The sequence below is a fragment of the Oncorhynchus kisutch genome, linkage group LG13 (assembly GCF_002021735.2).
Source record: "Oncorhynchus kisutch isolate 150728-3 linkage group LG13, Okis_V2, whole genome shotgun sequence".
Classification (NCBI taxonomy): domain Eukaryota; kingdom Metazoa; phylum Chordata; class Actinopteri; order Salmoniformes; family Salmonidae; genus Oncorhynchus; species Oncorhynchus kisutch.
The window spans coordinates 74,042,460-74,053,658 of record NC_034186.2 but is presented as its reverse complement, the minus strand read 5'-3'; the positions used below and the strand labels follow the sequence as shown (position 1 = coordinate 74,053,658).

At 43.4% G+C, this 11,199-nt stretch overlaps 1 protein-coding gene across 1 annotated transcript; it reads left to right on the top strand.

The window, feature by feature from the left end:
- Nucleotides 1–337: 337 nt before the first annotated feature.
- LOC109884199 (zinc finger protein 236) lies at nucleotides 338–8,088 on the top strand. The gene is made up of 3 exons (XM_020476191.2): nucleotides 338–677; nucleotides 2,886–5,499; nucleotides 7,186–8,088. Exons 2-3 carry the CDS (start codon nucleotides 3,418–3,420, stop codon nucleotides 7,534–7,536), a joined length of 2,433 nt encoding a protein of 810 aa, XP_020331780.2. The 5' UTR covers nucleotides 338–677; nucleotides 2,886–3,417; the 3' UTR covers nucleotides 7,537–8,088.
- The last annotated feature ends 3,111 nt before the right edge of the window (nucleotides 8,089–11,199 follow it).

The following is an 11,199-nucleotide window of genomic DNA, read 5'->3' as shown; positions in this document are numbered from 1 at the left end:
GCGCATCCCACACCTGTTATATTGACAAGTGTATGTCCAGACAATTAAGTTAGTAAAATAAATTACAATATACCGGTAAAGTTTCCTACATCGCCCTTTCTGCCAGCTTTCGGGCTGAGCTCCCTACAGGGCTCGAACCCTCGACTTGTAAAATGGCTGGTTGTGGGTCCATAGACAGCAAGGGCAGTTATTACGGGAAAAATATCAACATAATTTAGACAAATACCGTGGCGTCATTCAAAATAAGTGAGCCGAATATATTACATTAAATGCAGTTAGCAAACATTGTCCCAGGTTCGAGTGTCGTGTCCATTGATGCGCAGTACATCCACAGATATGAAACAGGGTTTGGCTATTCGGACCTCGGACTGCGCGCAATGGCGTCTCCCATGAACAGCGACACTTTTTATTCCAACATAAATACAGTACAAGGATGGATAAGGGTTCAAAAGGAGGAAAACAAATATGATGTCGACCCAAACCCGTTGCCAGATATTTAACGAATGTCTTATTTTGTGTTAGACTATGACAGGCAAATGAAATTCTGAAATCGAAAGAAAAAATGGGCTTTACTCCCGGATAGTATGATTTCGCTGACATCATGCTCTCTTGAACCCTCCACTGCAGACTGTCGCGTTCATTCTATGTGGTATATTGGCGACTTTGTTTAGAGCCCGGTAAGCAAATTATATAAAACCAGTGAAGTCCATAATAACAGCAAATGTAATGTAACATGTGCGTAATTTACGCATGTTGCGTTACATTTTTAAGATAGACAATCATAGCAATTAAGCATATCAGGTAATGAATGATTGTAGAACATGAGACCACACGCTGTATCCTTTAAAACAAATCTCGCCTCAAGTTATTGAGATAATAGCAGGAATTGGAACCGGTTTGAATGATGATAATGTTGTCGATGATGACGATAATTGATGATGATGGTGACAATGTAATGGTGATAATGACAAGATGGTGGTGGGGATGTTATGAAGGTGATGGGGATGATTTAACCTACAGTGCCTTCAGAAAGTATTCACACCCCTGGACTTTTGACACATTTTCTTGTTACAAAGTGCCATTAAGATGGTTTTAATGGTCAGTTTTCCCCCCAACAATCTACACAAAATACTCTGTAATGTCAAAGTGGAAGAAAAATTCAAATATGTTTAAAAATATATTTTTTAACAAATTCATGAAAAATAAAACACTATAATATCTTGATTAAATAAGTATTCAAACCCCTGAGTTAATACATGTTAAAATCACCTTTGGCAGTGATTACAGCTGTGAGTGTTTCTGGGTAAGTCTCTAGGAGCTTTCCACACCTGGATTGTGCAACATTTGTCCATTATTCTTTTCAACATTCTTTAAACGTTGTCAAATTGGTTGTTGATCATTGCTAAAGAACCATTTTCAGAGCTTGCCATAGATTTTCAAGCATATTTAAATCAAAACTTCTTGGTAACTCCAGTGTAGATTTGGCCTTGTGTTTTAGGTTATTGTCCTGCTGAAAGGTGAATTCAAATCCCAGTGTCTGGTGGAAAGCAGACTGAACCAGGTTTTCCTCTAGTATTTTGCCTGTGCTTAGTTCAATTCCATAGCTTTTTTTATCCTGGAAAAACTCTGCAGTCCTTAACGATTACAAGCATACCCATAACATGATGCAGCCACCACTGTGCTTGAAGATATGGAGAGTGGTTCTCAGTAATGTGTTGTATTGGATTTGCCCCAAACATAACACTTTGTATCCAAGACAAAAAGTGAATTGCACATTTTTTGCAGTATTACCTTAGTGCCTTGTTGCAAACAGGATTCATGTTTTGGAATATTTGTATTCTGTACAGGCTTCCTTCTTTTCACTCTGTCAATTAGGTTAGGATTGTCGAGTAGCTACAATGTTGTTGATCCATCCTCACTTTTCTCCTATCACAGCTATTCAACCCTGTAACTGTTTTAAAGTCACCATTGGCCTCATGGTAAAATCTCCGGCAACTGAGTTAGGAAGGACGCCTGTATCTTTGTAGTGACTGGGTGTATTGATATACCATCCAAAGTGTAATGAATAACTTCACCATGCTCAAATTGAATTTTTTGTACCTATTTACTAATTGATGCCCTTTGCGAGGCATTGGAAAACTTCCCTGGTATTTGTGGTTGAATCTGTGTTTGAAATTCACTGCTCGACTGAGGGACCTTAGAGAGAATTGGGGTACAGAGATGAGGTAGTCATTCATGTTAAAAACTATTATTGCACAGAGAGTGAGTCCATGCAATTTATTATGTGACCCGTTAAGCAATGTTTTACTCCTGGACATATTTAGACTTGCCATAACCAAGGGATTGAATACTTATTATACTTATTGACTCAAGACATTTCAGCTTTTCATTTTTAATGAATTTGTAAAACTTTTGAAATACATAATTCCACTTGGACATTATGGGGTATTGTGTGGTAGGCCGGTGACAAAAATATCTACATTTAACCCATTTTCAATTCAGGCTGTAACACAACAACATGTGGAAAAGGTCGAAGGGTGTGAATACTTCCTGAAGGCCCTGTTTTTGAAGTAAAACAAGAATAGGAGTTTAAGAAATTCATAATAGCCTATTTAGTCTATGTGAATAGTTTGAGTCTAGGCATATTTCATTATGCACAATGAAAGAACAAGTAAGATACTCTAACAACATGATACTAATTTAATCAACTTCCTAATTTTGCTGCTCTGATATCCTGTGAAATAGCATAAAGACACCTGGCCACCTCAGGTCATCTTCCTTATCAATGAAGCCTATAGTCATTTGATTGACAAGTCCTCATATTATTTTAATGTAATAATTAATCTCTTGTTAAGATGATAAAATATTGAATCCCCATTTTACAGATTCAGGCATGTTCCAAAATGGATTCTCAACAGACAGGGGCTCTGACCAATGGTGGCTCAGATGACAGGAGTGTCGGCCAATCCTTGAAGAGATCGGGGACTGTGCCAGAGATCCATGAGGAGCCAGTGGACTCCTTGATCTTATCCTGCCCACCAGGTAACCTCCAATAATGCTCCCTTAAACAGGTGTACTCCAGTACAGGTTTCCAATCAAAACCTTTTTAGGCCAAACGAGGAGGGGCTGGGAGAGTGCCAGATGTGAGCGGGACACAGCCAGCATTACAGGAAGCAGTTGAACCCTGCGGGCTCAACCAACCAATCACAGTCTCCTGGTGATTGCGATCAACCAATCAGAGTCAAATCAGACGTTCCTGGATTGTGCAACAGGCCATTCACAGACTCTGCAGCTCTCAGCTCTACCAAAGACCTGTCTCCCTCTGATTCTAAAGGGAGTAGGTTAGAAGCCAGAGCTGTTTGGTCTGGGACCAGTTGAAATGCCCTGACCTCCACTACTGTGACTGGTACGGGTCAGATGGAGGATGTGTGTGTTGAAGAGATAAAACACACGGAGGAGCCTCTCTATAGGATGGAGACAGAAGAGAGGGATGAGAGGAGAGATGGAGAGAGTGATGTTACACAACACAGGAATGGTAGTCCCATTGTCCCTGAAACGCCTCTCATCTCCGACACAGCCAAGGCAGAGAGGGATGGAGGGATAAGGGGAGAGAAAGAAAGGAAAGATAGAGAGGATGAGAGAGTGATCCCTCTTTTCCTACCCCCTAGTCGATGTCATGGTGGAAAAGAGAGACCGGGAGAGGATAGAGGAGAGAGAGCAGAGGCAGGGAAAGGAGTTTGGGGGAGAAGAGAGGAAGAGGAGGGAGAAGTATTGGATCTGAGCTTCCCTAAAAAGAGAGAGATTAAGGAGAGGAGCCTTTGGCATGAGAGCTCACTGCTTATGGAGGTAGATGAGGTAGAGGGGGATGGAGATAGGGACATAGTAGAGGAAGATGATGGCGATGATGAAGAGGATTCTATATTGAGAATGGATGGAGCTGACATTTTGGGGGGACCTCTCTTGTCTCCCTTGTTCTTCTCTACCTCCGTTTTCACCTCCCTCTCTTCCATAGACTCTGAAAGTGAAGGTCTTCTCCTGATAGATGACCAGGGTATTCCATACACACTCACCCCTGAGGGGCACAAAGTGCCCCAAATGGACTCTTCCAGGCCAGACAACCCCCCCTCAAGCCAGCCAAAGGTGCATTCCAGCTCATTGGAGGTAGAGGATGACAGGTCGTCTCATATAACCACAGCAGGGGTCACTTACCTCAGCCAAAGTTTAGTAAAAACTCCACACACACACAAGGAAAACACATGTCCCGCTCCTGTTACATCTATGAAACCCTCACAGAAGTCAGAACTTCTAAACAATACAGAACACTCAAAGAACCCAGAACTCTCACAGAATGCGGAACCCCCTAAGGTTCTAGATTCAGGTGTGAAATCTGTTAGTGAGGCTAGTGCTGCTGTTTCCCAACCCTCTGGTTCTGCTGTACACCTCCAACCCCCTCAGCCCATCCAGATCCTGACTAACCCCTCCTCCAACACCCCCATCCTCCTCTTCCCCTCCTCCCCCCAGCACTCCTCCATTCCCCTAACCAAGACTGATACCAACCCAGGCCTCCTGGCCTTCTCTCTCCCCCTCCCCCTCTCCCTCACCCTAAACACTCCCAGTGCCTCCACCTCTATGTTCCTTCTCCTCTCCTCCTCCACCACCTCTTCCTCCGGTCAGTCTTTCTCTACTTCCACCCCCATTGCTCTTATTGACCGCTCCACCGGTCAGCTCTCCCAAATCACTGCCTCCTCTTCATCCCCTCTTTCTCTCTCTCTCTCTTCTGGTCAGCTTGCCACATCAGTGTCATCCCTCCCTGCCAATCCCTCCCACCCAGTTATTATATCGACACCCAACAACTCCCCTACCATCCTATCAAGAGAGAGTTCCAGCGTTAACCCTCCCGCCCCCCTGACCTCCCCCTCTGTGGTCTCCTCCCCTCCCTCCAAGCAGCCCAGTGCTGATGGCAGTTCTAAAGCAGTTCTACTCAACTCACATCCTCACAAACACACTGAACCAAACTGTTGTGACCCCAACACAGATCATCATTCACTATCTACTGAAGAAACCCAAATGGAGTCTGTCCCAAATGGGCCATCTCCTACTAAAGCCCCTCCCCTTACACACCTGCAATCACCTTCTCTGTCCTTTGACTTCCGTTTGGAGGCATCCGACCAATCAAAATCCCCAGAGTCAAAGCACACCTCCCTCCCATGGGACGACCATCTCTACTTCTCCTCTGCCACCGCTCCTCCCTCCCCTCCCCTTGCCCCCATCTTCCCCTCCAGCGGACCCAGGAACCTGAACCCCCTGGACCCTCTGGACCCCCTGTCCCCAGCCTCCTCTCCCTCCTCTGGGCCACGAAGGGTCCTCTACTGCCCTCTCTGCCCCAGGATCTTCTACTACCTGTCTGACCTGGAGCGTCACTCCATCACCCACTCTCAGAACAAACCCCATGTCTGCCTGCAGTGTGGCAAGGCCTTCAAACGCTCCAGCCATTTGCAGGTGAGCTCAGTTGTTAATAAATGTTTGAATTGTGTTGTGGTGATTTGGTGGGCTCATGATGACATATTGTTTTCAAATCAAATCAAATTTAATTTGTCACATGCACCGAATACAACAGGTGTTTCACCTTTCACCTTACAGTGAAATGCTTACATACAAGCCCCTAACCAACAAAGCAGTTCAAAATTAAATAAAAAAATAAACAAGAAATAAAATAAGAAATAAAAGTAACAAATAATTCAAGAGCAGCAGTAAAATAAGGGGGTATGGTACAGATGTAATTGAGGTAATATGTACATGTAGGTAGAGTTATTAAAGTGACTATGCATAGATAATAACAGAGAGTAGCAGCAGTGTAAAAGGGGGGGTGGGCAATGCAAATAGTCTGGGTTGCCATTTGATTAGATGTTCAGTAGTCTTATGGCTTGGGGGTAGAAGCTGTTTAAAAGCCTCTTGGACCTAGACATGGTGCCACAGTACCACTTGCCATGTGGTAGAAGAGAGAACAGTCTGACTGGGGTGGCTGGAGTCTTTGACAAATTCTAGGGCCTTCCTCTGATACTGCCCGGTATAGAGGTCCTGGTTGGCAGGAAGCTTGGCCACAGTGATCTACTGGGCCATACGCACTACCCTCTGTAGTGCCTTGCGGTCGGAGGCCGAGCAGTTGCCATACCAGGCAGTGATGCAACCAGTCAGGATGCTCTCGATGGTGCAGCTGTAGAACCTTTTGAGGATCTGAGGACCCATGCCAAATCTTTTCAGTCTCCTGAGGGGGAATAGGCATTGTCGTGCCCTCTTCACAACTGTCTTGGTGTTTGTACCATGATAGTTTGTTGGTGATGTGGAGACCAAGGAACTTGATGCTCTCAACCTGCTCCACTACAGCCCGTCGATGAGAATGGGGGCATGCTCGGGCCTCCTTTTCATGTAGTCCACAATCATCTCCTTTGACTTTATCACGTTGAGGGAGAGGTTCTTGTCCTGGCACCACACGGCCAGACCTTCCTATAGTCTCGTCGTTGTTGGTGATCAGGCCTACCACTGTTTTGTCATCGGCAAACTTTATGATGATGTTGGAGTCGTGCCTGGCCATGCAGTCATGAGTGAACAGAGATTACAGGAGGTGAGTGAGCACGCAGCCCTGAGGGGCCCCTGTGTTGATGATCAGTGTGGCGGCTGTGATGTTACCTATTCTTACCACCTGGGGGCGGCCCGTCAGGAAGTTCTGGATCCAGTTGCAGAGGGAGGTGTTTAGTCCCAGGGTCCTTAGCTTAGTGATGAGCTTTGTGGGCACTATGGTGTTGAACGCTGAGCTGTAGTCAATGAATAGCATTGATGTTCCTTTTGTCCAGTGTGGAGTGCAATAGAGGTGGGAAAGGGCAGGATCTGAATTGGTGGTATGCAAATTGGAGTGGGTCTATGGTTTCTTGGATAATGGTGTTGATGTGAGCCATGACAAGCCTTTCAAAGCACTTCATAGCTACAGTCGTGAGTGCTACTGGTTGGTAGTCATTTAGGCAGGTTACCTGTTTTGATTGTGTTTGAAGTGGAACTAGGTCCTTTGTGTCAGATTTCATCTTGTAATGACTGCTATGTAATAAGTAGGTATAAACATATCATAATTTATGAACATGAATGTATAGTATTATCTAACAAACGTGACCCTTGTCCTTTGACCCTGAACAGAGACACAAGCACATTCACACGGGCGAGAGGAACTTTGTGTGCCCCATCTGCTCCAAGCGTTTCAGGGAGGCAGGCGAGCTGCAGCGCCATCAGAGGGTACACACAGGAGAGAAGCCCTACCAGTGCCCGCTGTGCCACACACGCTTCGCCGAGCGCAACACCCTGCGTCGACACACCAGACGCAAACACCCTTACCACCAGGCAGCCATGGAGATGCTGTCCGAGAAAGGAGCAGGGGGAGGAGGAAGAGAAGGGGGGGATGGAGATGAGGGCACAGAAGAGTGGTATAGTTCCACTGTGTCCAACTTGGACAACTCTGACTCTGAACCAGATTCTGAGGTCATTTCCTGAGGCTGATCCTCTTGAATAAAGGAAAGGAGAAGAGGAGAAGGAGGAGGAAAAGAAGGAGGAGGAGGAGGAAGAGGAGAAGGAGGAGGAGGTGGAGAAGGAGAGCAAAGATGGTGTATCTTCACTGTTTTCGACTTGGACAACTCTTGACACTGAAAGGGATTGAAAATTACTTTTGAATGAAAAGTACCTGAACGGTACTTTCCAATGAGAACATTGGTTATATTTATAAAATGAATTACTCTTGAATGTATTTTATTTCCATTTCCTTACAGGGTCGGAAATTATCACTGATCTCATAAACCATTTTCCATCAAGTATTCCTTCGATTTTCGTCATTTCCACAACTATAGGACGGAAAATGTTAATGGACATTCTAAAAAATGTCCATCCTGCTATAACAATACATTTGCACTACCAAAGTACAAACAATTATGTTGTAAAAAGCGCTGTCGCAATGTTTTATTGTAAAACTGTTCTTTTTTTTTTACCCCTTTTTTCGTGGTATCCAATTGTTTTTAGTAGCTACTATCTTGTCTCATCGCTACAACTCCCGTACGGGCTCGGGAGAGACGAAGGTTGAAAGTCATGCGTCCTCCGATACACAACCCAACCGCACTGCCTCTTAACATAGCGCGCATCCAACCCGGAAGCCAGCAGCACCAATGTGTCAGAGGAAACACCGTGCACCTGCAACCTTGGTTAGTGCGCACTGCGCCCCGCCCGCCACAGTAGTCGCTGGTGCGCAATGAGACAAGGACATCCCTACCGGCCAAGCCCTCCCTAACCCAGACGACGCTAGGCCAATTGTGCGTCGCCCCACGGACCTCCCAGTCACGGCCGGTTACGACAGAGCCTGGGCGCGAACCCAGAGTCTCTGATGGCACCGCTGGCGCTGCAGTACAGCGCCCTTAACCACTGCGCCACCCGGGAGGCCCCCTGTTCTTTATTACTATATTTTTTTCTTCTCTTGTGGGAGCTGTACTTACTATTGAGTGAGATTATTTAACTTTCTTACTATTAAAGACACTGTCGTTTGCACTTTTGAAAAGTGGATTTTGTGTTCAAATGTGAGAACAATAGCCTCCAATTTGTCCTTTTGACATGGTTTTTACGTTGTGATTTCTGCTGCCTATGCCTTCAAAACAAGGTGCCCTCATTTGTTAAATGCATAGAACAGAATTCTTACCAATCCTTATTGTTGCTGATTGCACCACTGATGCAATTGTAGCTTATTATTATTTCAGTTAAACCTCCCTGTGTGTGTACAGTGCCTTCAGAAAGTGTTCATACACCTTGAGTTATTTCACATTTTGTTGTGTTACAGCCTGAATAAAACAATGTATTACAAATATTATTTTCTCATACACACAATACCCATAATGAAAAAGTGAAAACATGTTTTGAGAAATGTTTGCAAATGTATTGAAAATGAAAAACATAAATATCTAATTTACGTAAGTATTCACTCACCTGAGTCAATACATGTTGGAATTACCTTTTGCAGTGATTACAGCTGTGAGTCTTTCTGGGTCTCTAAGAGCTTTGCACACTTGGATTCTACAACATTTGCACATGATTATTTTTACAATTCAAGCTCTGTCAAGTTGGTTGTTGATCATTACTAGATAGACATGTTCTCTTGCCATAGATTTTCAAGCCGATTTAAGTCAAAACTGTAACTAGGCTTCTCAGGAACATTCAATGTTGTCTTGGTAAGCAACTCCAGAGTATATTTTCCTTGTGTTTTAGGTTATTGTCCTGCTGAAAGGTGAATTTGTCTCCCAGTATCTGCTGGAAAGCAGACTGAACCAGGTATTGCTTAACTTTATATCCTGAATAAGCAAATCAAACACTGTTTTAAAGTCACCATTGGCCTCATGGTGAAATCCCTGAGCAGTTTCCTTCCTCTCAGGAAAAGGAGTTAGGAAGGATGCATGTATCCTTGTAGTGACTGAGTTTATTGATACACCATCCAAATTGTAATTAATAACTTCACCATGTTCAAAGGTATAGTCAATGTCTGCTTTTTTTTTTACCCAGACCTTTGCGAGGCATTGGAAAACTTCCATGGTCTTTTGTGGTTGAATCTGTGTTTGAAATTCACTGCTCGTCCCAGGGACCTTACTTACAGATAATTGTATGTGTGGGGTACAGAGATGAAAATAAAAATAATTTTAAACACATAGAGTAAACACAAAAATATTTTTGGGCACATAGAGTAAGTCCATTCAACTTATTTTGTGACTATGCTAAGCAAATTTGTAACTCCTGAACTTATTTAGGCTTGCCTCAACAAAGGGGTTGAATACTTATTGACTCAAGACATTTCAGCTTTTAATATTTTATTACTTAAATTAATTTTGGAGAAACACAATTCCACTTTGACATTATGAGGCCAGTGACACAAAATCTAAATTTAATCGATTTTAAGTTCAGGCTGTAACACAACAAAATGTGGAAAACGTGAAAGGGTGTGAATACTTCCTGAATGCCCTGTACCTACATTGTATATTACAAGATTTGTACATGGTGTTCCTGGCATCCTTCACTAGTCTCCTTTCCTTCAGGACCATCCATCAAATCCTGTCAGATCAGTAGTCATGGAGAAATGGAAACAAGGGCATAAAGTGAATCAAGTTAAATACAAGTTTAGTACGTGATTAACTTGAATTATTTTGGGCCAAGTGTCGATCTATTAAGATAATGCATTTTATTTTTTAATGACGTTGACATCATTCAACCTGAAATCCACTCAGGCCTTTCTGTCCTGGTCTCTGTGGTAGCTGATATATGTGCTAGGTTTGTGACCTGTGGAGTTGGGATGTTTCCAGGGGCTAATTGGGTTTGTAAGGCAGGCTTCAGTTTGTTTCTCCTACTTCCCACAGGAGTCGCACAACCGTTGCCAGCTGGCCTCCGGGTTGGTTGCGCGCTGTTTTAAGAAGCAGTGTGGATTGGTTGGGTTGTGTATCGGAGGACGCATGACTTTCAATCTTCGTCTCTCCCGAGCCCTTACGGGAGTTGTAGCGATGAGACAAGATAGTAGATACTAACAATTGGATACCACGAAAAAGGGGGTCAAATAAAAAACAAAAAACAAGTTCCAGTGCTAGCTACTGGTGCATTATTAAAACCAATACTGTATTACTCTAGATTATTACATTACAGCACTGTTCTCCAATACTGTATTACTCTAGATTATTACACTACAGCACTGTTCTCCAATACTGTATTACTCTAGATTATTACACTACAGCACTGTTCTCCAATACTGTGTTACTCTAGATTATTACACTACAGCACTGTTCTCCAATACTGTGTTAATCTAGATTATTACACTACAGCACTGTTCTCCAATACTGTATTACTCTAGATTATTACACTACAGCACTGTTCTCCAATACTGTATTACTCTAGATTATTACACTACAGCACTGTTCCCCAATACTGTATTACTCTAGATTATTACACTACAGCACTGTTCTCCAATACTGTATTACTCTAGATTATTACACTACAGCACTGTTCTCCAATACTGTATTACTCTAGATTATTACACTACAGCACTGTTCTCCAATACTGTATTACTCTAGATTATTACACTACAGCACTGTTCTCCAATACTGTATTACTCTAGATTATTACACTACAGCACTGTTCTCCAAT

Bases quoted from the DNA above. Each gene is read 5' to 3' on its own strand.
- LOC109884199 (XM_020476191.2), top strand. From the start codon at position 3,418: ATGGAGGATGTGTGTGTTGAAGAGATAAAACACACGGAGGAGCCTCTC. The intron at 5,500-7,185 runs GTGAGCTCAGTT...GACCCTGAACAG, and splicing joins AACGCTCCAGCCATTTGCAG to AGACACAAGCACATTCACAC.